This window comes from Plectropomus leopardus, chromosome 23 (genome assembly GCF_008729295.1).
Source record: "Plectropomus leopardus isolate mb chromosome 23, YSFRI_Pleo_2.0, whole genome shotgun sequence".
NCBI lineage: Eukaryota > Metazoa > Chordata > Actinopteri > Perciformes > Serranidae > Plectropomus > Plectropomus leopardus.
Genome location: NC_056485.1, coordinates 9,406,265 through 9,432,099, shown reverse-complemented (window position 1 = coordinate 9,432,099; position 25,835 = coordinate 9,406,265). Strand labels below are relative to the sequence as shown.

Below are 25,835 nucleotides of genomic sequence, written 5' to 3'. Positions count from 1 at the left end.
AGGTTTTAAGAAGTAATTTAAAGTGTGATCTCTGTGTAGAAAGGGCTGCTGATACAAATTAAGGACACAAATGGTCATTTCACTGTTGATTTTAAGTATCTTAGATACAGTCCTTATATTGTGTTCACTCTGTAAATGTGTAGTTGCCCTACTGGAGTCTGTCCCATGACTTGTCTTACCTTCTGCCAGCATCCAGGCATTGGTAATCCATCCGGGCCCTGTTTAGAGAAGAGTATCAGGGAAGAAAAACACCATGAGGACTGAACCAAACTGGGAATTTTGCTATTAACAAATATCATTTACACACAAAGATATGAATTGTGATAAATTAGTGGATTTTATCCCATAAGAACACATCACAAATGTCAGACTTTTAAATATCATTACAGAAATGCCTCTGATTAATAAGCCAGAACCACATGTTGGAAATAGTAGAGACAATATCTCCCATCCTGACTAACTGAGACATCATAGCTTCACCCACAGAACAAACTGCCCAAATGTGTAAAGTCAAACCATGCATCAAACAACAAGCAAATGATCAAATCAGATGGCTGAACTTGTCCACATTAATTATTCTATTCCTTTTTGTTTCACCACAGTGATTACAAACAGCATGAGCAACCTGCGTGCAGTTTACTGCGGTCTCACAGGATGGAACATGCAGGATTTCTGCGGGCTAAAGTCCTCAAAATTAAAATGTTTGATGTAAAGGTGATGACTTATGAAAACAGCAACCTTGTTGCATTAACTAAAGTGTCATTATGTCCATGTTGAAATACTGAATATGATGTAATGGTGTCTAGTAAAGGGAAGGAAATGGCTTAACTCTCTCTGACTCATTGCACTTGGTGTGAAATTCACATCTTCAAAAGAATTTTCTGTGTAACACAAACTTAACCTACAGTAACCACTGTCCCACCTTAGAGCTAAAAAACAGTGAATATTCTTGTATTTATGTCTGAAATTCTCCATTCAAACATACAAGCACATTAAGACTTTTTCATAAACCTCTGATCCCTCAGCTGATAACACATTTCCTCAGAGTGTTATGGTACAATCATATGAGATATTAAAAGTACTTAAAACTGCAAGAATGTATTCTTGATTCATGCATGTAATACACAGCAAAATATAGCTCATGCACAACAATCTGTTGATTATTCTGCTCTCTGCAGATGCAGAGAAGCATATCGATGTAGATGTAGTTCAATGAAATGACATTTGTGGTACATGAATGTGTTCTTACCTGTCTACATACGGCATGCTATGACCTTTTAAAATTAGTTCTCTTATAATTTAACCTCCAACACTTCTACTAAAAACTTCCATGCATTTCACAGCATTTTTTCAGCATCAAAAAACATCATAAAAAGCATGAAGAATATATTTCTCCATGTCATCTTGAATTGGTCTGGAGGAATAACTAGTGTAATCTGCTGTGTTTCTCTTGTCGTCGTGGTCTGGCCCAATTGGTACAAATACAGGAGGGGGGGAAAGGGGGAGTTAACAGAGTAAAGGAAGGGTCCATGTGCCAGCGGCATGGGCGTCAGTGGAGGAGTCTGTGTTAGCATCAGGTTAAAAGGTAACTGGGTCCATGGAGGAATCAGCGGGAAGGAAACAAGGTTTAAGCAGAAATTTTTTTCCAGTTTTAATCAAGGGAATGGAAGGAGTCAGTGAGATTAAAGTATCAATTTTATCAATAATTATATGTATTTTTGTATTTTTCACATAATAATTTGTATTAATTAAAAGAGGCTGCTTGCGTTTAGCAAGTTAGTGAAGTATATGTTGGTGCATATTTATAATTCATATGGAAAATGTATTTGTGATTAAAATGAGGTGTGTTCATGCTTATCAAGCTCTCGAGTCATGCATGGTTTTTGTTTCAGTAATGACTGAAGGTGAGCAGCATGCATGGTTAAGAGGTGGAGGAAAAAGAGAAATACTGTACCAATTGGCATGGGGCATCCAGCCCGTCCAGACCTGGCTGCCCTGGTTCCCCCTTTTCACCCTTAAATCCCCGGAAACCCTGTTTGCAAAGATGACCTAGGAGTGTTACTGGGAGAGAGGTGGACGACCCTTAACCCCTGCATCCGTCTGCTACGACGGACACAAGGGGGGGACGAGGGAGGAGCGGCCCTGTGAGCTTGCTGATACCACAATCCAGCCAAAGGATATGCTTTTTCAGCATTTAACAGCATGTTTTTGTGACTGAATCGCAGGAGAGCATGAACTTTGTGTTAGGTTGCTATAATCTGGTGGAAGCTGGGTATCTGTTTAGCCACAGAGCGCTCATCCTTGTTTGGGTTCGACTGCTCTACACAGCTCGGAGCCGATTTCCAGCTCACAGTTGGGACATACCAATGGGCAGGGTGCATCTAATCCAGGGGCACCCTGTTCTCCTTTCTCGCCCTTAGGCCCTTTTTTGCCCTTCTTTCCCTTCTCCCCCTGTGGATACAATGTTTTGGTCAAGTTAGCATCATGATTTTTAACATTTGGGACAGCACTGATATTAGGGGATAGCAGGGAAGTGATTAAAAAAGGAGGCCATGGCCCACAAAGGAAAGGAGACATGGTCAATGTTAGATAGGAGGGGGTACCAGACAGTACTGGGTACTCTAAAAACATTCCTTAGGACAGGAAGAGGACGAAAAAGGGGAACATTACAATAGGAAGGAGTATATAACAGAGCTGATCACCAAAAGGGGTGTCAAGGGCACAAAGGTTGAGAAAGAGTAGCAGGGAAAAAACCTCTAGAAACACATAATTCAATCGACTACACAGTGCAAAAAGTTCAAAATGTATCCCCTCATATTTGCGTGGGAGTTAGTCTTCTTATGTCATTCATTACATGCATTAGAGAAAAATAATAAAACAGAGAATAAAAAAGTTCCCATTACATGATCTGGATATCAAATGTTGCCCGCAGTATATATAAGAAGAAGTATATTTTTTGTACTAAACTTCACAGAGGTACTATCACTGGTACATCTCTAGCCCTCATGAGATTAGATGTACACTTTTTGGTATATCATTAAACTTTTAATGGGATTAATTTTCAGTAAATTTTACTAAAGATCATTTTTAACTTGACAACATGAACATTATAAATGGCTCCCTTTGTATTTCCGGTTGGACTGATTGTTAATACAGCAGCTGACAAGGAAACTTTATTACATCAGTGACAGCTTTCCAGTTCTGCATTGGTATCAGACTTTGGTGCCACTTCTATCAAACTCAATGGAACGGACATGGCAAGTCACACTCATCATAACTGACAGGAAGTAAACAGGGAGGAAAGCTGGAAACGCTCATTTCAGCACTCCTGGTTCCCTTGCAAATAGGCTTCTATAATCCTTAAAGTGTTGGTCATTTGTGAAGATTATCTTGCTGAACAAAACAATGTAAGTATCATAAACTTTTCTTTGACACAGATCTTATTCTCTGCAATAATCCAAATCTAAAGAAAAAGGGAACTCTATACTATACTAATATTAGGCTAATACTCAAAACTGCTCTTGACTGTCATTCAAATTTTGTCACCCATAATATGTCAGTGTTGAGAGATGTTGCTAAATAGCTGGAATAAAAGCAGTGATGTATTTTGTGAAAATGGTTGGTAAATACAGAGGCTGCGTCCAAAATTCCATACTAACATGTTAATTAACATACTGTATGTGACATTTAGTGTGTCCAAAACCTTAATATGAAACCAAAAGTAAGTGAATTGCATTATATTTCTGATAACAGTATTCAGACAAGAGCCACTATACCGGCATAAATATCATGCCATGCAATGTGGTAGTGAGAACAACGCTCTGAACGGACAATGGCAGACAGCTGAAATATAAGACTTCACTTTGCTGGGCGCAACACATTTTTTAAACTGGTCCAGAATTTAAAAAAAAGGGGTTTATCATGCTTTCTCTCAGGTATTACAATGATGTGGTAATTACAGCTCAGTGTGTCCGAAAAGATACGTACTACTGTTAATTTACACAAAAGTATGTTGAACAATAGTGCTCATATTGGGTATGCAATTTCGGACGCAGATTCACACAGATGCAAAATGTGTTTATCTTTCTGTACAAAGAAATGGGATACAGTTTCCTAAAGACATCAAACATCTCAAAAACTAATATTAAGTTAGTAAGTGTGGAAACATTCACAATTAAGCACTGAAAGATATAAACTGCTATATAAACAGGCAAGGGAGAGGTTATCAACAGGCTCAGGAACTCATGGAAGTGACATGTTTTAAGTATGTTCATGCATGGATACAACAGAAATAAAACAACTATGAATCTTAAGAGCCTGCTGTCAATGGACTTGTGTGGTCTGACATGTTGAAAACGTTTTTTTTTTTTTGATGCCTCAGAATGAGATTTGCTTTGTGATTTCGAGAAATGAGATGACAAAAGTGGAGAACAAAAGTTTGAGAGGACTGGGGATGATATTTTATGCAAAGGATATTTTACATCGCATGGAGTTTTACCCAATTAATTGCTTTAAATCCTGGTTGATGGTTTAATCTCTCGAGAAAGTCAAAATGCTTTATATCTGCGACAGTTCATTAAAGAGCATAAAAATATTCCTTTCAGCCACTTTATCTATTCCAACAATCATATACATGACCTTTTAGGAGAAACTTCTGATAAAAAGCAGCTACATAAAATATGCCTGTATTTCCTGTTACTGTCCATTGACATCAGTCCTCTGTGTTAAGGGGTTCACAAGCCATAGCATCCTATCTACATCTACCTTTTCTCCTCTTTCCCCAACGTCGCCTTTTTCTCCCCTTAAGCCTGGCAACCCCTGTAAAAGTACAACTCCACTTCATTACTCTGGCTTCACTATGCAAAGACAAGAGAGGGTGTTCTTGTCATGACAAAGCTGAAGAAAACACAACAAATTGAAAGAGGGTGAAAAGTAAAAAAAACTTGGCACCAAGAGAAAGTAGAGGGATGTGCAACAAGAATATGTATACTATGGACTATATGTAGCTTTTAGATAGAGAAAAAGTCTTGCAAACTTCACTAAGAACGAAGCTTAATGCATTTTGAAATAATGCATTTGCCAAAAACTTGAGTATGGTCAAACTGCTCAACCGTCACTTATTAGCTAATTAGCACCGGGTGTGGAACACCACATAAAAAACACAAAGTAAACTATAATATGTGGTACATGTTGGATAAGGCACACAGAAGTAAAATGACAAATGCTGGAATTATTCAATTTATGATTGGTGCATGTATGTGCATTTGAACTGGTGCAGTGCTGATTGAAAACAAGTCTGTTTTGGTAATGCAGCTTTCGATTGAACTGCTCATCCAAACAACTTCAATAAATTGCATTTATTCTGAAATCTACTGATCATGCTTGAAATGTTTGAGTTTGCTACATCTCTGGTTACCTGCCAGCTTTGAAGTCAATCGTCTGAATGGTTATTGATAAAACTGAAGGACATACATACAAACTTTCCAATTTTATTAGATTTATCACTTTTTCCAAATCACTTGGATTGTGGAAATGTGACACCTTCAGCTGCAGAGTATATTCCAGGTTGATTTGAATTTACATGTGATGACTCAGACGTATTTACATAATGTTACTTAGATGCGTAAGAAATATATGATACTTGTGTTGGGGTTTAAAATAAAATGATAAACCTGGCTTTTGCTGAGTTGTGCATGTGTCTTTTTTTTTTGGTCTATATAAAGTGATGCTCCACACCTAGTGCTAATTACACAATTACTAATGCTAGAGTTCAAATCTTGTTATACTTGGTTTTAGATTATTAAAAGTTTAATTTTTTCTTTTGTATATCTAACAGTTTTTTAACCAGGCACCTCTAAACTGGAAGAAGCATTCACTGTTACTCCGACTTTGTGCCTGTCTGCCTTCAGAGAAAACAGAAAATAACAAAACTTACATCCAAGCCTGGTGTCCCAGCAGCTCCCTGCAAATAAAGGACATGAGTTGTATCATCATTATGCAGTTGACTTTCACAAATGCTGACATTTAAAGCTGTCATAAACACCTACTGTAGATCATACTGTATTCAAAAAAAATGAGGAAAAATGTGAATGTTTAATATAGGGGTAATTATTTTACTGCTTATAACTGAAATTATTGTTTCTTAATTATCCTTTCTAGTACCAATAGCTATTAGAGACAATATTCAACGAAGATGGGAAAAGAAGCTGTTATTTCTGTTACTGCAACATGTGGGAAATGTGCAAAAAGTGTGATACTCCTGGGCACAAGCTGTTTTCAACGTGTGAAAACCCAAATGTGATGTGAAACACCATATTGTCAGTGTTTCATGGTCACTCAGACCTTCTAAAAACTAGAATGTACCTTGCACAAGAGTGTGTCAACATACAACACACATAAATGATTTGATAAAATGAGTAAACACATGCTGATACTGCCAACTAAAGATAGTAATAAAAGACATGATTATAGCCTCATCAAACTTACAGGTAGTCCATAAGGTCCCCTCGGTCCTGGCTCGCCTGCTGGTCCTCTCTCACCCTAATACACATGAATCAGTGTTGCAATCACATGAATCACACAACAATTGAGCCAGAGTTTAATTGCACTTTATCATAAGTAAAATATAAAGCCAAAATTGGTCTTACAATGTCACCCTTCGGCCCAGCTGGACCAGCTGGACCAGCAGGTCCATCCATACCCTGCAAAAAGTGGTGTTGTCATGGTGAGTTTATGTCATTGGACTATAACATTTGTATTTAAAATTTTTGCCAAACAAACACCAGATGGAAAGCAAAAAATATGTTTTGCGTCAACATTTTGTTCAATATTCCCATTTGATCTGACCTACAACCAGCACACAGAACTGCTGCTAGTACACGTGCATTGGCCACAAAGGACATTTACAACACTGCTGACACAGTTAATGTATGAGTGTGTGTTAATGCTGAGTTAATGCAACACAGGACAAAACGAGAGCCTTGGAATGCCTACTGTAACAGCTTTGTGTATGGTTGTTATCCTGATAATTTTACTCAGTGGACCTAGCTAACATGTAAACATCCAACAAAAGTTTATATAACTTTCTTGTCAGTTTTCACAGTAAAATACAATCAAATGGGGTGATGGTGGTAAAGGGGGGATTGTATGAAGGGTGAGAGGGAGAAAAGTAGGCAGAAGTTGGGTGGTGAAGCCTCTAGGTCACATGACACTCACCCTAATTCCGGGCTTGCCGTCCAAGCCGGAGGCTCCCTGCGTGGTTATGGAGGTATGAGTGACATGAACAAGGCGGGATTAGTACCAGATGAACACTGTTATTAGGAAAGGTTGATGGCAGGGTTTACATCAGCTAAATTACACTGTGTGTTACAGGGACGTGGGCAAAATAATCAGCCCAGGCAAATGAACATGAGGACAGAAAATGGAGAGGGCCATATAGATAGACAGACACACACACACACACACACACACACACAACACACACAACACACACACATACACACAAACATACACTCATATGTGCGCAATAATGCACACTAAGAAATCGGACAGGTCTAAAACAGAAATGAAAGGTTTCTATGGATGTCTGAATAAAGGACAGGCTTTGTAGTTGGAGATATCCCATGGTGCACGACTGTACTCACGGGGAGGCCCAGTGGTCCGCGGTCCCCTTTGTGTCCTGGTTCCCCTCGGATACCCTTTACACCATGCAAACCAGGCTCCCCCTAAATAAAAGTAAACAAGGGAAGTAGATAAACATGATGCAGTTTCTGTTCCTGTGATCGCACCTCTCTTCATATTAAATGTGATGAAGTTTATGTTCTTGCGTGACTTGCACTTTTGGGTTGTACCTACATGGTTTAATGAACTTCTCATAAGTTGCATCAGAAAAAATCATCAGCTGAATGAATGTAATGTAAAAGTAGAATTACTGAGTTATAGCCAACACACGTCACAGTGTTCTGTGTCACCTGTGTCACCTTTGACCTTTGACCTTCAAACACCAAATCAGTTCATTCTTGAGTCCAAGTGGACCATTGTGCCATATTTGAGGAAATATCATCATGGCCCTCTTAACATCTCACATTTATGAGAATGTGATGGATGCAAAGTCACAGTGACCTTGACCTTTGACCTTCAAATTCTGATCATTTCCTTCTTGAGTCCAAGTGGATGTTTGACCAAAAAAACCCTTGAGATGTTCTTAAGATATTGCATTAAAAGAATGAGATGAACCACATCACAGTGACCTTGACCTTTGAGTTTTGATAACTATATACTGTACTTGTACAGAAATCATGTTCATGAGACTGAGAAAGACGAGGTCACAGTGCACTTGACCTTTGACCACCAAAATGTAATCAATTATCATTAGGTCTAATTGTCTGAAGGCTTTCTTTAGATAATGTCATTGGCAGACGAACAATTTGAAAACATTATGTCTTCAGCTTCTTCAGTCACCAGTGTGAAGGCATAAAATATGAATCATGTCTTCCTGACTTGCTTCTGTGGTTCACTCTGCTTTATAGAAACTGACTCAAAGACACTTACTGCAGTTATACTGCAAGTTTCTACAAGAAATTGTAAAGATGCATCAGCGACAGAACATGACATCTTGTAATTGTCATATTAATGAATATTCATACAAATCAAACACCTCTTCGTATCTATGATTAATTTAAATGTTTCATTTTGAATTGACACTGTTTAACTAAAATGTCTGAGGACACAACTATTTGCACATAAATACAAATATTCAATAGGAAGGTATTACAACTACATTTGATTCTCATAAGAGATAAATGGATGGAAGGATGAACAAATGTGTGTTTTGTTTTAATTTAGGTCTGCACAATATGCAATTGCAATTATTTTGACTGATATTGTAATTGCAATATGAACCATAGTTTCAAGAGAACTGGTCATTTGTAGGGTCTGTATAAAAAAAGCACATTCTCTTTTGTCTAGAATATGATTTGTAGGCATCTCTGTGGCACTACAATGTACATTTATTACAGATGTTGTGACATATTTTTGCTCCTGCGATTTGATTATTACACTAAGCCACATTGCGTTTTCGATAATACTTTGATTAATTGTGCAGCCCTAGTTTAATTACAGTCATAATGACCTGAATATAAGTTGTTCTCATACATGCACTGTACTTTTATTATTGAGGCTTACCTTTGGTCCAGGGAATCCATGGGGGCCCTGAAAACATTGCAAAAATATTAGTTTGTGGCAGTTCTCATAATAAAGTATACTTATTTCTTATTTTATACATATACTTCCAACCTCCAACGTCTTGTCCAAATCACAGTAAATAAACAAGTCTAGCAAGTTCAGCACTGTAAAATTTCCCATGAGGAAGTCTGTGTTTCATTTTCCCATTTATCCCGAGGTGACAAGTTATTTAAGCAGAGACTACTGTGGAATTAAAAAGAGGAAGAACAGGTATACTGGGCTATAAACTTTTTGCTGGAAGATGCAATCAGAAACTGACAGCAGCAGTTTGTGGACTTGTGGAGAATGTGTCTTTCACTGTGACTGCGAATATACCTGCGGGTTAATACAGCGGAAAACAAAAAAAAAAAAGATGTATTCTGAGTTTTCTCTTTTAGACATTAAAGTCACAGTGTCTTAGAATGCTAAGTTAGATTCATAACATGCATGTTTATTTATGACTTGGACCTCCTGTAACGTGAACCATGATGTCTTTTCATCCCTGCAACAAGAAGTAATTAAACGCACCAAACAATACTTTGGTTGGGGTCTTCACAAGGTGGAAAAACATTTTATGCATTAAACAGCACTTCATCACATTGCAATCAGCTATATTACATATTACTAGTTTGATATTTTCCTTTTAATTATGTTTTTTTCCTAAATGTTAAGTACAGTATATCGTCCATTAATGAGACTTCTTAGAAACACTCACCATGGGTCCTGGGGGTCCGTGGGGCCCTGGTGGCCCTGGAGGGCCTGTGATCTATAATATCAAATATAGATATTTTATCACCAAATCATGATTCTACAATCATATATTTTGACTGCAGTTCACATTAAAAGTACAACACCTAACTGTATATAAGTGTGCATTGAACAGCATCTTTAATACAACTACTTGTTTTGTTAATTCATAATAAATGTCCTTAATGTGACTCACTGAAGAACCTTGAGGGCCAGGTAGACCTGAATCGCCCTTATCTCCTTTAACCCCGTTGACACCCTAAAAGGAACAAAAGCTTCATGACACGTGCATGGTCTCTATCTGATAAGATGGCTAAGGTGGCTTAGACTTTAAAAGGAAAAAAAACGTTGAGTTTCTTACAGGTAGACCAGGCAAACCAGTTGTTCCTTTATCCCCTGAAGCTCCAGGCATTCCCATGTCTCCTTTGGAGCCTTTGTAGCCCTGAGAGGGGAGGGCAAAAATGTAAACAAAGAATTAAAAGGAAACTATTTTATTTTAATTACTCAAGACTGTGGATATTTATGTAAATGTATTTTGTACATGGTGACAAAAGTGAAATGTATAAAAGGATCGAAGTGTCCATTAGGTCTCTTTATTCCTCTGAGATAATCCTCAGTTAAAAGCCTCGCAAATATAAAGCGATTTAAGTAAAGGATTTTCTTTTTCACAAGCCAACTGAAAATTTTTAATTATAATGATAATTATACATAATAAACTCACTCTTTCACCATCGAGTCCTGGGAGACCAGGCATACCACGATCCCCCTGGGCGAGGACAAAAAGACGTTTTACATTTTATCATTTTGCAGTTGGACTGTAATACGATGCAATTTTGTTGGTTGAAGAAAGAAGTGCCTGTCAGCGTGATCTCTGCAATATTGGGAAAATATTTAACTTTGAATGTTATTTTTGCAGAAGCAAAATTTGCAATGTGAGGAAAAGTGTGGAATTTACCTTTGTCCCCTGTGGTCCTATCGGCCCAGGAGGTCCAGGAGGACCCTGAAAAGAAAGAGAGACACAGAAGAAGCTTCAGTTAGCTTCCTACCCAACTGATATATACTTTTGAATGGGGTTGATCATTTCAATATCAACTTTAAACACAAGGAACTTATACATTTGAAATGAAATGACTTACAAACAGAACAAAATATGTTAGCAGTCAGTTATACACTATAATGCTCAACTGAAAGAAGCATGCCAAAAACATGTTAGCTACAACATACGGATACATAAATGTCATTGACAGATGAGAGCGTTACATATTTTGATGTTGCTTTTTTCATTATCATTAAACCATCCATTTAATTCAATTCAGTTTACAGGAAGACATTCATACAGTGTATTCACATCAGTGACTTGCTGCTACATGCTCCAATCAGGTGGTGGCTTTAGAGTAAAAAAACAAACAAACAAAAAAACAAAAAAAAAAAAACAAATGGTAATTGACTTTTGGAAAACAAGGAAGAATTATTGAGAAAATGTCAGTTCTGTATATGTGATTCTAAACATGCTATGTTTTCTACCGTGCTAACCAACATAATGCATAATCTATTATTTTATCAGCCTGAAATACTAACTAGTGCCACTATCACAGAGCAGGGTCCAATGAACTGAGGAATTCTAACCTCTCGTCCACTTTGAACAATTAATATTATTTCAAATGTGTGCAGCTTTTTGCGTGAAGAATAAATCATATACTTAGCAACACGTAGCTTAAACACAACAATGATGCCGGAGTGTGTGATACCTTGCTATCCAATAAAATCCAGATAAAGCTGAGTTTATAACAAATCTGTTTTCCACACTGGGTTTTCCAAATCTTAGTTGACTTTGGACATTTTTTTATTTCACATTCGTGATGCTTTTTCATGGAAAATAAATTGCTACAAGTAGCTTTCTTAGCTTATATAATTAAAAGTTGTATTTACTGGTGACGGGGAAATCAGTGGAATGCATAAAGAGCAGCTGCTGGGCAATAACACCCATCCTCACACTTTCTCTGTAATTTCTACTTTTTCTATCCTGAAATACTACTTTGACTCCAGATCTGCTGAGTGGAAACAAAATTATGCATTAACAGAGAAACATGCATGTAATAATCTGTCACAATGAAGGTCTTAAAACTAGATTTTGAACAGAGACCCTGCTCAAGACAGGGCCAAACTTTACATCTCCTATCAGTTAGTGTTATGCTTGGTGCACATTCCTAAACAAATACTCAATTAAATGAACACAAACCAGGGCCTTGGAGTTCTGGGGCCAGCTTTGCCTGCTTGGCAATCTCGCCTCAACTATAATCATGACTGCTATGTGCTTGGAATGATTTTGACTGTGTGAGTTTAGGAAAAATTCAAATATTTTCTTATGATGTTGTTTTAAAGGATGTTTTACTGACATTTAGGAAGACAACCAGCAACTCAGGCAGCCTGCGGGGTCGATTGCACAGAAGCGCAGCGCTAAATTCAGTTTTCATTCGCTGTTAAGCAAACATTTTGCTGAGTGAGGTAGCACAAATACAACAAGGCAGTGCAAACCAGGGTTGGGCCCATGCAGGAAAAAGATGAATCACTTATGGAAATGACACAATGCAAAGAAACACAGAGCCTAATTACCGTTACTGTAATAGTGGTAATCTTCTGCAGTACACCAAAGGAGTGGTAATGGGGAGGAGGTGAGAGATAAGATAGCAGAGGTCATACAGGAAGGGAAAACTTTGTGTCAGCACATCTTGACACAGATATACCCTAAAAATTAGTTATTTATTAAAGAGCAGATGTTTGCCTGTTTGTCTCTACATATCCTTAATAATGTTTAAGAAATGCATTTTCTCATAGACATAGGAATTTGAAAATGTGAGGAAGGTCTACCATGCTTAAAAGAGGACAGATTAATTTAACTTAAAGTGGAGTTTAAACACGTGCCAAAATACAGCAAAATACTGCATCTGTTACAAAATATGTATGTATTTGGCTACCCACTGTATTGTTTAAGTATTCAACATGAGGTCAAATGTGGGTGCAGCTGTGAGAAAGTCTAGGCCATGATTATATTGCAGAAGTACCAATAAAAGAATTTAGAAACGACTTGTCAGACCTGTAAAGCCTCCTGAATGTTTCCATTGTAGTCGATGATTTCAGTGGCTCCTTGGTCTCCTTTCTGCCCAGGGGGCCCCTGCACATTATTGACATTCAGGAGCATATTTAGACACATGTCCTTTCATAATCCACATCTCATTTATATATAACATCAGAGACAACATCAGAGTGCCTATTTCCCCCGAATGGCTAAGGTTTAACTGCTGCCCCCTTGTGGTAATAAATTTGTGGCGTACAATTTAATGGTTAACGCCATGAAATTACTCTAGAAAGAAGAGAATAGAGTGGGGCTTAGTGGTGGAAGAAGTATTCAGTTCCTTCACTACAGTACATGTACCAATACCACACTGTGAAGATACTGTGCAATTTTATTTCATTAAGTAAACGTTAATAAGTATAATTGTGAGCATGTACTGAAAGAATTAAAAGTAAAAGAAAGAATGCAGTAAAAATGTAAAATGAAAGAAAGTAACACAACTAAAAAAAACAAAATTATACAAAGAAAAATAATTACACCCCCAAGAACTCAAAATCATAAAAAACACCCCAGAAAACTCTGTACTTTTACTGTCAATCCTTAAGTATATTTAATATAATAAAATTACTCTTGATACTTCAGTGCAGTAAAAGTCAGACACTTCAAATAATATTCTAATAGATGACTTTAAATTCGACCAAAGTTATTTTCTGGAGAGACAACTGTACTTTTACCCAAGTGTGGCTTTCATGCACTTCATCCACCACTGGCTGAATGATATGCGATAAAGATCATATAGTGATTATTTTTACAGATACTACCAATGCAATATTTTAGCGGTAGTAATAATTTTTGCATTGCATTTTTACTGAAAAATATGTAAAAAATGATGATGGTATTTTGCGGGGGTCTCTACCAAACAAGAATGTCCCTCTATGGCAAATATAATTTTTAGGCTCTGTAGCACCACAATGCTTTACTAATGGCTGCAATGTTATATAAAACCTTGCAGCTCCTGCAATTTGGATATTGCACTTGGACATATCGCACTTTGATAATAATTCAATTAACTGTACAGCTCTAGAATAGAGACATTAATCTTCTGTAATATGTTTGCTTACCTTTGGGCCAATAGATCCCAAGTCTCCTTTATCTCCAGTCTCCCCCTAAAGTAAAAGACAAACAAAAATGACGATAGCTAGATTGTGGAAAGCTAAAGTATGGATATGTTTTAAAATCATATATCACATCTACCTCATTATTTTGGTGCAGCAAGTCAGAGTATTTTGAATCACACCACAGTATGACACATAATACTACTGTGTGGGACTTTTCATCATGTGCCATTTTTTAAGGACCTTAGTGCAATTAATAATTATAATTATTATTACTATCATTATTTTTATATTAGATCATTATTGTAAGTTTTATTCATAGAGGGCTTTTCATGGTACTCAAAGACACTTTACATAAGTCATAAAAGATAATAAAAAAAGAGAACACAAAACAATAAAATAAAACAAAATGTATTTTTTTTATTCATATTGTTTTCATTGTGGAGACCTGTTACAAAAACAAGTGCAACAACACTAATAAATATTTTAGCCGTATTCATATAACTGCTACTATAACTAACTCTAAACTTCCACCAGCATTGAATTCCGCTGGCAAGTCTGCAGCTAGAAAGGTTTGCATTTGCTTACTGTATTCATGCATTGTGTTGTGTTAAAAAAAGGTACTTTCTGTAAGACACTTCCACATTGAACTAATTCATCACAACAGTATTGATTAGAAAACCCGTGCACATCAAATAGAGGCAATAAAAGATCTCTATCACTTGCAAAATCTAATTAGAGGATTATCTAATTAAAGCTGGTCACGGTCATGCCTATAAAGCCTCCTTGAATTGAAAAATCTCATTAAAGCACTGTGTTCACCAAAATTAAAGAAAACAAATCTGCCATGCTCACCTTTGACCCTTTAGGACCAGGTGTACCAGCTTCGCCTTGTGAACCCTGCAGCGAATAAGAAAACAAAAAGAGTCACGGTTTGAGGGACACTATAAAAAAAGAAAGTGCTTGAGATATAAACGTGACAGAAAAACATAAAACAAACTCTCTTTATGGATTAAGCCAAAATCATCATAAAAAATGCAATGCATTTAAAATGCATATTTCACAAAGGAAATATCATCAGCCTCTTTTACTTCTCCCTGGAGAGCAACTCAGTCAGCTTCACTGACATGACCTGCTTTTAATACACCATAACTGCCAAGCAATGGAGAAAGTGTTTATTTGAACTCTGGCACTGATAAAGGAGGGGTTTCACTTTGGGAGACGTCTGATAGGATGTGAAACAGATCTGTGGCTCGTCTAAGTTTAGACTGGAGCTGAAGCTACCTGCTGGGTCAGTGCCAGACATAAACAATGGTAAACTCATTTATATTTGGTTTACTTTACACAGACTCCAGGGTAAGCCTTGAACTTATTACAGGCTGTAATGGTTTAGCCAGCTCTCTTTGACAACATAAATGAATATTTGATGAATTGAATGAGCCCTTGCTTTGGGAATGCATTTTACTGTTTCTGGTTTAAGCTCCTTTACCTTTATAGCGTGTGCTTAAATCAGCGAAGCTCTAGATGGCAGCAAAAATATATTCATGGCATGTGTGAACAAGCAGGAAGCTTTAAAATACTGAGGGATCCATTTTTTTCCCACACCATTCGTGCCATTTGTATACATGCACATGTGCATGAGCAATTGACAAACCTTTGGTCCAAGAGGTCCAATTTCCCCTCTTTCACCCTTTCCTTGTGGCCCATGGTCACCTTTCTCACCCTATACAAACAAAAGAACAAACTTCTTGAAAACAACTTAACTCCTGCAATTTGCATTTGTCATAGAGAAGTGCTGATGTGGGCCCCGTGTGTTTTTATTGTCAGCAGAAGAGCTGTGTTGCATCTTGTGAACACTGGGCATAAAATACAATTCCCTTAATGTTATGCAGTATTGACAAGACTGAGGATTCTACTAATGCGAGCTCTCTGCACTTCTCATGAGTTTGCTTACTCCACAGATTTATACATTGACTTGTAGATATATATGTGCTGAGTCAGCACAATCAGCTTCCTGGTAGATTGTGACCTTTGACAAGATGAAATGTTATTTTTAAGAAAAACACACAAACATCTACATCAAGTCTTCTGATGTAAGTCCTTTGTTATATATATATATGCCTTTTCTCTCATTATGAAGTGACTTAAGATGGCCACTAGAGGGGGGTGTGGTGTAACAAAAAGCCCAAACTCTCAATGACTTATTTCTGATTCTTGCAACTAAGTGGGACTTAACCATTATGTAGCAATGTCGAGTCAATTAGGCTTCAAGTAACTACTTTCTAATGATAACTTACTGGCACTAATAAATCTGCCAACTCTTAGTTTGAAAAAGAAAACCCCAAAATACCAACAACTTTAGCTTTACCTTCTGAAAAATTGGGTAAATCCCAAAACCTGAGAGCAAACCTGAACACAAGGAAAAGCTATCAGATAAAATATTTGCTGCGTTTCCTCCTTATGTTTGATTCAGCAACACAGATATGATAATGCAAGGCTAATGTATCTTGATTATCAATGCACTGCAGCCTGATGCAAAAGGACAACATGAACATTCATTCCAGTGTCTGGATTATCACCGCTGGCTCCACAGTGTGATAATGTCACGACTCAAAGGGAGCTGCCAGTATTCGCTCATTCTGACCATTTCCAAGAGACATTTTGAAGAAACAGAGGCTTCATCACCTCTGTAAAGTGATAATGATGGATAATTAGACCATAACCCAGGGGAATTACTGATTTCAATGATGACCACACTGACAGGATGTAATGAAAAGCTGTTAAAGCTGCTACAACTCATTAACTTAGAATATATGTAGTGGTACTCTTACTTTGTGAAAAACAAGTTACTATGGAAAGTCCTCTACCTTAGTTCCTGGGAGTCCTGGGAGCCCTGGCTCTCCCTGGGGACCGAGGAATCCAGGCTCACCCTGAAGAAAAAAAAAAATCCTAAACATTATTTATTTTTCCACAGTGCATTTTTGGTGCACCTCCACCCACTGCTAGTGAGCGCTAAACACATACACAAAGATGCATGGCCAAACATATTTAAAATGACAGGCATGCGCATACTGTTCGCACACTCGCACATGCATAAATCACACACATGGACACAAATTATCAGTGGCTTGTTAATTTCGCCCCTGGCTTCACATACTGTACATTAATGACTCTTCTCGAGAGCCTTAATAGATGTTACGACTGACCTTGTTAGAAAGTTATCAGAGCACAAGAAGCTTAATTGTGTGCAAAAACCAGCTTCTCTGCCACTCATGAAGAAGCTTTAACATTTTTTTTTTCACTTCTGAGGAGCAAGCTTCCAGTATGAGGTGTGATGCTGATTTCATTTACATCACATTTGTAAAATACCTTAACTGCTACACCATCTGCAACCCACCCACTGTAGTTTAGGCGCCCTGGAAGCCTTCAGAGAGGTAATGGACACTTGCCTCTCAAACTTTTAAACTCTGATTGTAGAAACAGCCAAGAATGCCAAGCAGAACAAAGTGCAAGCCGAGCTCAGAACCTCGCGAGTGCTATGTTAGCAAAATATTGTTAGAATCCATCAAGCATTCAGGCCTTAAGTAAAAACAGGAGTATATAAAAAGTAAAATGAAAGGCTTTTTTTTTTTTTTTTACAAGACTAGCACATTAAAAGTGCACAAAGAAAGGAAAACAAAACCAAAACAGCAACAAGCATCATCTCATCATGCCCCTGTGAGCATTCCTTGCATTCATGTTATATTTCAAGCTAATGATCCTGAGAAACACTGAAGCGGTTGGTATTCTTTAAGATGGCAGTGAAATATTATGTGCCTCTTGTTTCACCATCTGCTGTAGGTTTTTTATGATACAGTAAGTAAAAAAGCGCTTTAACTAAGAGAAGAAATGCCTAATTTGATAAGTTCTACAGAAAAAAAGAATATTCTCTTTAGTTTTGACACATTTTGCAGGGAGTCTCTTGATGCCACTTCCAGGAAAAATACTGAAGTTGTTGCCAGGGATGCAATGTTCTAGTCACCATTAAAGGTATACTATGCAGGGTTTTCCTGAAAAACAAGATATAGACCATAGACTGTATAAATAATGGGCATAACTATTGTGACTTCACTCATTGGTTTGTGGACTTACGTTTGGAAGCCTCACATTCAGCCTCTTGGCTTTTTGGCACCAGAAATGACCATATTTGGACTAGAGGGTGGAGCTGTGAATGAGTGAAGGGTGGATCTGACTCACTACACTACTAAAGACTGTAGTGATGCCTTGCAGACAGCCCGTCACTCTAGCAGCCATGCCCTTACCTATGCATTACTTTGGGCCTTAATAAAATATAGATGGATGACCTATATAAAAATTAATCCCGAGTACGGTTGTCATGCTAAAATTAGCTACAGAGACCGAAACTTTTTTCCTACCAGCCTGTACACATGTTTATTTCTGCTGTAAAGTTGGGCATTTTAACATGGAAGGATTGACTTGCTTTTGGAACCTACATTCCTGTAGCAATGTAACATTCCTACAATATAAGCTTGCAGTGTACGTACAAACATTGTAGGGAGAAGGGAACAAGTTTTAATATTGCGTTCACAAATTGCAACCAACAGTTCCTGCATAGTATACCTTTAAAAGACCTCTACAGTATTCACAAACCTTAATGTGACAGTTTTCTTCTGGCATATTTGATTGAAAGCGTCGACTAATTGGCCTTATCATTGAATGCACAGGTGTAACTGTGTGTCTCCTGCCTGAGCAGATGGAACCTTGCAGTCTCGGTACAAATCCCACACAGCAGAAAAAGCAAGAGTATGAGACCTTAATGCGTTGTGCGTGGGGCATGACGGTGGGGCGAAAGCGTTTTGCTCTGACCTCTGTTAAAAATGGGCTGAAGAGGATGGACAGGGACAACACCGAGGGAATGACTGGGGATAAAAACAGCGAAGCATTTACCTTTATCCCTGGGAGTCCAGGCAGCCCTGGAAGTCCTGGCTCTCCCTACATAGGAAGAGTGTGACATGTTACAGCCAAGCCAAGCTAAGCTGAGTCAAGCCTCATTTGTAGGCTCTTCGGGGTTCTATTAGCTCGACACCGTATTTTCTATTTGTGTTTTCTCTGGCTATCAAGCTGCTGTAATTCTGAAAAGTGGCCTGCTGTCAGTAAGTGTATATTGACTGTCGTTTGCTTGCAGTAAGCACCAGCAGAAGGTACTGCACATGCACTTTCAAACCAACTCATGCAGCCATGGCTTGACAGCGTGATTAGTGCTTGTTATAACACTCAACCCTCCACAAAGTGCAATGGAGTTTTATTTTTTATGCTTTTATTGGTTTGGGCAGGTGTGAAAAGTTCTGGTTTCTGGAAGGAACAAACCGTCAGATACTTTGGATTAAAGTTGCAAAAGCTGTTTGAGAGAGCTGCTGTTGCTTCAAGGTTGTTAGAGTTTGGCAGTGCTGGAAGCCGAGAGTTGGCCCATTTTCTCTGTTACCAAGGTCGGGTCATTGTCAAGTTGAGAACTCCAAACTCCCATTAAATGCAAGTTTGAGTAATGCACAGTTATTTGATTAAACTGTGGAAAAATCAGAGGTCAAGTCTCTGGTGAGGCGTCTGCGAGACTTTCAAAACAAAATGTCTGACTCTGGATGATTTAACGCTCTATTAAGACCATTGTATTTATGGCATACGAAAAGAAATGATTAGAGGCGCACGAGAGTGATCAACTGTAATGTCACTCAGGGGACCAGAGAGGGCTGTAAATTTCCATTGTGGCTAATGAAAGCATTGTAAAACTAATGAATAAAAGCCTTTCTTGTGGACTACTACTTCACCAACACTTGAATGCCATCCAGTGGTTATATCTAATGGGGAACAACAACTCAATTCCACGATGGCTATTTTGATGAGAAATACAATTTGTAAGTGTGTCAGCACAAGCAGAACGGCTGTAAAATGAGAGATAAGATGAAGCAGTCAAAAAATTAGTGAGGCCACGAGTGTTGTCTTTGCAGCACAGCAGAAAAAAAGACACTTGCTCTTCTGTCTGTCTGGAACCAGTTTGTCCAAACAGAGAAAAGACGAGGGGGAATTAATGGGGCGCAGCTCTTGGGATTAAAAAGTGTAATTAGATGGAGCATTGGTGCAATCTTGGCAGCAGTCTGGTCAAGGGACAAGTAATGGCTTTTATTTTGCAGAAAAAATGCTCCTCTTCTGCTGCATGCTTGTTTTATTAGTTTCTCATCAGCAACTGTTTCTTTAACAACATTCTTCTTATTTCCTCGGACAGTGTGCCAAATGCTGAAATAAAACTTGACTAGGAGAGAGAAGTTATACTAACAAACATTGCTTAAACACCAAGAACTTGTGTAGCTGGTCCAATGCAAAGCAAAGTGCTGGGATTACCTGGTGGCTTTTGGCTCTGTCAAGTACAGGTCACAATAAAATGGAGCAAAAACATCCAAAAGATTTAGAATATCCAGAGGTGTTGTATGATACCTGGGACCTTGCACCGACTCAAAACAAGTGTGAAGCCAAAGTAAATGTAAAACGAGTCGGCGCACTGTGATGTACCGAGGTTCAAATTGAAGTGTCAATTTCTGCTTAGTGAGCCCCCCCCATGTACAGCCATCCTTATTACACTTTAAACAGTGAGAGTCAACCGAGTTTGGAATGCTGTTATCCAAACTTGAGGTATTTTATGTTGCACAACAGACTTCTTTGTGTGTATTCACAGTGATGAAAAACAGAAACTATGTTCAGCCAGATAGTGAATGTTGAGAGTTTTCTTTCACTACAAATATTTAATTCTCTTGAGAAACCTATCAAAATTAACAAACACTATATTTTTGGACTAACACTATAGCTTATGGTTAGTCTAAATGATTAAATAGTACTACCCTCACTGCTACATCTATTTCCACTACTTGACTACTGTGCATCAGATTACAATGTGTAGCAAAGTGTAATTATTACCTTTAGTCCACTTCGTCCAGGCTCTCCAGGTTCACCCTGTAATACATGCAAACAGTTTTTAACTGCTTCATTTCTGGATTTGTTTGCATTAGCTATTTTTAAATCCATGACTAAGTTTGCGATTTTTAGTCTGTAGGGTGACTAGGCCTACCTACTTTCAATTTATGATAAAGCGAAACGTCTTCTTAACCAACCTGACTTTACTCAGGCTAATGTTATTGGCGGGATCATATATTGCGTTCTTTGGAGAAAAGTTGACATTATAGTTATACAGCATTTTGATCAAGTATCAGATCATTGAAAAACTTTTAGCGTCAGTTTAGTTCTCACCTTGATGCCTGCTGCAGAGGAACCCGCATCACCCTGAAAGATTGAAAAAAAAAAAAAATTTAGAAAGGTAAACCATAGAAAACCGTCCCAAAGTGACAGGGGCTATTAAAAAGACTGAATGTGGTGAACATTACTGTGCCATTATAATTTCTTTCCGAACAATGTAGAGCATAATTGCGCAACTTCTGTATTTACTGACTTGTCTGGATAGAACTGTGTGAAAATCCAATTATAAAAAGGATTGTCTGCTTTTCTAAACACTGTTCAGATTGAATGTACCTTCTCACAAAAGTTTGAGACAGCATTTTTATAACTACAGTGCTGGGAATCATTTCATTGTTTTTACACTGTCAGAGTGCAGCTGCATACTGGTGATGACATGAAACTTAACACTGTATAGAAGAAATCCCCAACAGTATAGGAGGTAAGGGGCTTGAAAGAAATATTGCAACTATTTAAACTCTTTCTTTCATTGCATCTCTTCAGGTAGTGTACTGAATTAGCAGGAGACAGAGCTACTTATATTGCATTTTTTCAGCAAAGTCATTCAAACGCAGAAGGCAGGCCCTCTCCTCTGCACTGCATTACTTCTGCAGCGTACAGTAAAAACATACATAAAACAAGGGGCCAATAAGCGTAATTATGGGCGGTTGGTGGGAAAAGGGAGTGGGAAGAAGGAGACTGGGTCTTAAGCTCTGGTGTGGACTCTGTGGTTTCACTACACATACGCCTTGCGTTCAGAAGTTGCTGAAGGAATGCCTCTCGCCCTCAGCTTTTTATGGGAGTCATTACGATGCATAGCACACAAGGCATGTTTAATTGCGGCATTTTTTTGCAGACAATAAACTGTGTTACTGTTTACAGCTGTGCTTTGTTGCATACTGAAGTGTGCCTCCATCCATATCTTAAAAGTTATCATTCCATTTTTTATTTTGTTTTTCTCTTCTACATTTTATTGAGGGTACACAAGATCTAAAAGGATGAACTTTTACAGTTAGCTGTGTAAACAGGCTCCTCATGTTGCATTATCAGAGATGAATGAAGGGCTTTAAAATAATTTTACACAATGAAGTCAAATGTTTTTGGTCAAAATGCTTAAGAAACAACATGGATGTCATGTTGTGGTTGACTTAAAAATTATAATAAAACATGGAACTTTATACAGAGGCCCATTATTCAGATTTTTTTGTGTCTTGGTTGAATTGTTTCAAAAAACAAACATCAAAGTCAGAGCTGGTTTACACCTGTTGCTTTTTGGCAGGGATGGATATGTAAGAATGCCTCACATCTGGTCTTCATTGTTACATCATATACAAAAAAGAAACTACAAAAGATCTCACCTTGTTAAGTTCATACTCAAGCTTGGGACTGTATGTTAGCACGATTCACTTTTTTTCCATTATTAATCTGAGCAGGATGTGACCATAAGGAGCTAATATTGTGGAAAATAAGAGTTTACAGCCCAGTTTATGCACTTTTGATCAAAAAGCTACCATGTGAAAACAGGAATCAGATGATGTTACACATGCAATTAACGCTTCACTCCCCTGCTGCTGAACTGATAAACCCCACTGACATTGTCATGACAGGCCGAAAAAAAGTGACACTGAACCTGAGAACCAAGTGAGAGTTCTCACTAGTTTAACCCTTTGAAACCTGAGCAAATTGGTTTGATTGCTTTCAAAAAAATATAGGGAGAAGGCACTGAACAAATTAATAAGACATGGCCCAAATATTAGCACTAAAAAATTAATTTAAAAAGGTACAAGTCATTTACTTGAAAACAAGCAAAAAATAAAGGTAAAAAAATAAAAAACCAAACAAGAAAATGGCCTAAAAAGTTCTGTAAAAGCATTTATTTTATAGATTTTTATTATTTTTCTGTAACATAATTCTAAATATAAAATTATAACAATTTTTTATATATATATCCTTTTTAGTTTTACTAGGGGTCAAATTGCTTGGTAAAGGCCTCTGAACGCAGCACAAGAAAAATGATGTCAATCAAGGTTTCAAAGGGTTAATCTATTCCAAGTGAAGTACTATGAGATGGAAAAAGCGGTGGAGTTGGGAGGTAAGATGAGGTGTGGCACAGAGTGCTGAAATGTCCCAACTGGGCCAATTACCATGGTGAGACTACAGCCTGAGATTTAACCACAGAGCCAAGCAGGACGGAGAGCTGTCACCACAGCCTCGCTTCATCATACGCATCCAGAGCTGTCGCTGCAGATTAGCATTTAAAGATAATAGCATGAAGATCTCATCATGTATTCTTAGTAAATCGTGCCATTTTCCAGCTGTTTCCCAAGTAAGATTGAATGAGATGGAGTGGATTAATCAGTGAGCAATGAAGCTGGAGCAGAGTTGTGACAAATGTAACCAATAAATGTCACCACAGCCCTCAAAACATGACTCCCCCTTCATATTATGCCCATTAGTAAAGATGACCAAACTCAGCGGCCTCAGTTAAATATCGACCTCAGTTGCTGAGTTAGGATATATGGGAGGCAACACAGATTATGATTGGCTCCCAGGGCAGAAAGGCCCTGCCAACAGTTGAAACACGGCCAGTTCACAAGAGCTTGGACCGGATCTTGGGATTCAGAAATTATACCACCACTGTGCCACACAACAGCCAGAGCCAAGAGCTCATTCTGGAAGTTCCCAAAACCAAATCGAGAGTTTACTTGGGTTTATTTTCTTTAAAACCTTTAAAGAATTTTCCTATCTCTGAGGTTTAACTTTTTCAACAAGAGGAGTCACAGTTAATTTCACACCTAGTTAAATACTTAGGCAGAATGCATCCGAGGTAAATGGTTTAGAACTAAAGCTTTTAACTGTGGTAATGATTTGTTTTAAATGAGGCCGGAGATGGACATGCAGAGACTGTTGGAAACGTTTCTCCCCACGGTTGATTATGGCTAATAAAAGCAACACAGCAGGTACATACAGTCAATGTATACTTTAAAAAGTGGAGGAAACTAACAAAGTACATCAAATGCCTTAAGTACAATTGCAAGATACTTCCTACTTTACACGTTGCTGATATCTATAATTACTTGTTACTTGTGGATCAAGGTTGGACATGTAAGAGATATGATTATCATAGAAAAAATGTTATTGAGCCCCTATTACTCTCAGCCTTTGTTGATTAAACACAACTTTATTGAGCATAATCTTATAGGCCTATTAAGTACTAAACTAGTTTTGACACAGGGCCCCTTAACAAGAAACGGCCATAAAAATTAGAAAATTTTAATGCAGCATGTTAGATGATATTGTGTTTTATTGGTGCAATTTCTTAAAGCATCTGCTCAGTAATTCATATTATGTCTTTGTTCAACCTTTACAAAAACTGACATGCTTTTTTCTCAGGGTTATGTACCGGACTATTTCTTGGCCAGGGCCTGTTGTCAGGCAACCAGTGGAGACTCCAGGAAGTTACTGGTATTGGCCAAGAATTAGCTGGGCAAACAACCATCCATAAAATGGCGAATTATAATTTTTACTGTTCAGTTTTTAAAGATTTAACAAGATATAACTTATTATTATTGAATAAACTGGATATTGTTACTTTTGGAGAGAACTAACCAAGAAGTGTTCCTGTTTCTAGTCTTTATATTCAGTTAAACTATTGCTGCTCACTCTGCCACCATGTTAAAGGGACAGTTCGCCTCAAAGTCGAAAATACACATTTTCCTCTCACCTGTAGTGCTATCTTTATAGATATTTATCTAGATTATTTTGATGAGTTGCATCAAGTAACTTTTTGGCACTTTGAGCACCACACAAGCCGATTATATTTTAAAAACTTCAATGAATAACTTTATATGAAATGTTCCACAAATTGTAAGAAATTAGTAGACTTGGAAAAAAAATCTAGGTTAAAATTTTTCAGGGAAAAAAGTAAAAGGCTATGGAAAAACTTCATAATTATTATAAATTTTACAGAATGTTACAGAATTATTATAACTTTTAAGCACAATGTTTACTTTCTTTTTTCGTTTTTGTTTTACTCATTTTCAGGTAGTTCTTTTCACTAATTTCTTGCTAATTTTGGGTTCACTTCCTCTTTCTTTGCTCATTGCCTTCCTCATAAGTTTTTGAAAGAAATCAAGCCATTTTTCTCAGGTTTTAAAGAGTTAAGTAAAAGGTCTGTGTATTTCCTCTATTACTGACTACAAATATGCATAACATCCAGTAAAACACATACTGTCAGTGTTCTCTCATCTAAGTCATAAAACTTCATAGTTTCCTCATTTATGATCCAGAGAGTAACAGATTGTCTTTTATGATGTGAGGGAAAGAGATTTAAAATTGCGTGCATGTAACAGAGTGTATATATCCTGTCATTTAGCCTCTTTCACACTCCGCAGATCCCCCGC

General features: G+C 37.6%; 1 protein-coding gene across 9 annotated transcripts in view; it reads right to left on the bottom strand.

Moving 5' to 3' along the window:
• Window positions 1-25,835, bottom strand: part of LOC121962363 (collagen alpha-1(XXV) chain) — a 172,584-nt gene that overhangs the window by 3,525 nt on the left and 143,224 nt on the right. For 4 of the 9 annotated variants that reach the window (XM_042512611.1, XM_042512610.1, XM_042512615.1 and 1 more), the window contains 23 exons: window positions 21,451-21,483; window positions 21,121-21,156; window positions 19,105-19,149; window positions 17,025-17,087; window positions 15,812-15,880; window positions 15,013-15,057; window positions 14,164-14,208; window positions 13,064-13,141; window positions 12,583-12,606; window positions 10,925-10,969; window positions 10,691-10,735; window positions 10,331-10,411; window positions 10,166-10,228; window positions 9,938-9,988; window positions 9,184-9,210; window positions 7,644-7,724; window positions 7,216-7,251; window positions 6,648-6,701; window positions 6,487-6,540; window positions 5,936-5,962; window positions 4,765-4,818; window positions 1,955-2,032; window positions 180-218 (listed from right to left, as the gene is read on the bottom strand). In XM_042512611.1, the coding sequence (XP_042368545.1) occupies window positions 180-218; window positions 1,955-2,032; window positions 4,765-4,818; window positions 5,936-5,962; window positions 6,487-6,540; window positions 6,648-6,701; window positions 7,216-7,251; window positions 7,644-7,724; window positions 9,184-9,210; window positions 9,938-9,988; window positions 10,166-10,228; window positions 10,331-10,411; window positions 10,691-10,735; window positions 10,925-10,969; window positions 12,583-12,606; window positions 13,064-13,141; window positions 14,164-14,208; window positions 15,013-15,057; window positions 15,812-15,880; window positions 17,025-17,087; window positions 19,105-19,149; window positions 21,121-21,156; window positions 21,451-21,483 (1,173 nt within the window). Of the gene's footprint in view, window positions 1-179; window positions 219-1,940; window positions 2,452-4,764; window positions 4,819-5,935; window positions 5,963-6,486; window positions 6,541-6,647; window positions 6,702-7,215; window positions 7,252-7,643; window positions 7,725-9,183; window positions 9,211-9,937; window positions 9,989-10,165; window positions 10,229-10,330; window positions 10,412-10,690; window positions 10,736-10,924; window positions 10,970-12,582; window positions 12,607-13,063; window positions 13,142-14,163; window positions 14,209-15,012; window positions 15,058-15,811; window positions 15,881-17,024; window positions 17,088-19,104; window positions 19,150-21,120; window positions 21,157-21,450; window positions 21,484-25,835 lie in introns of those variants that run through there. The other 5 variants (XM_042512617.1, XM_042512613.1, XM_042512612.1 and 2 more) reach the window with 5 other exon arrangements.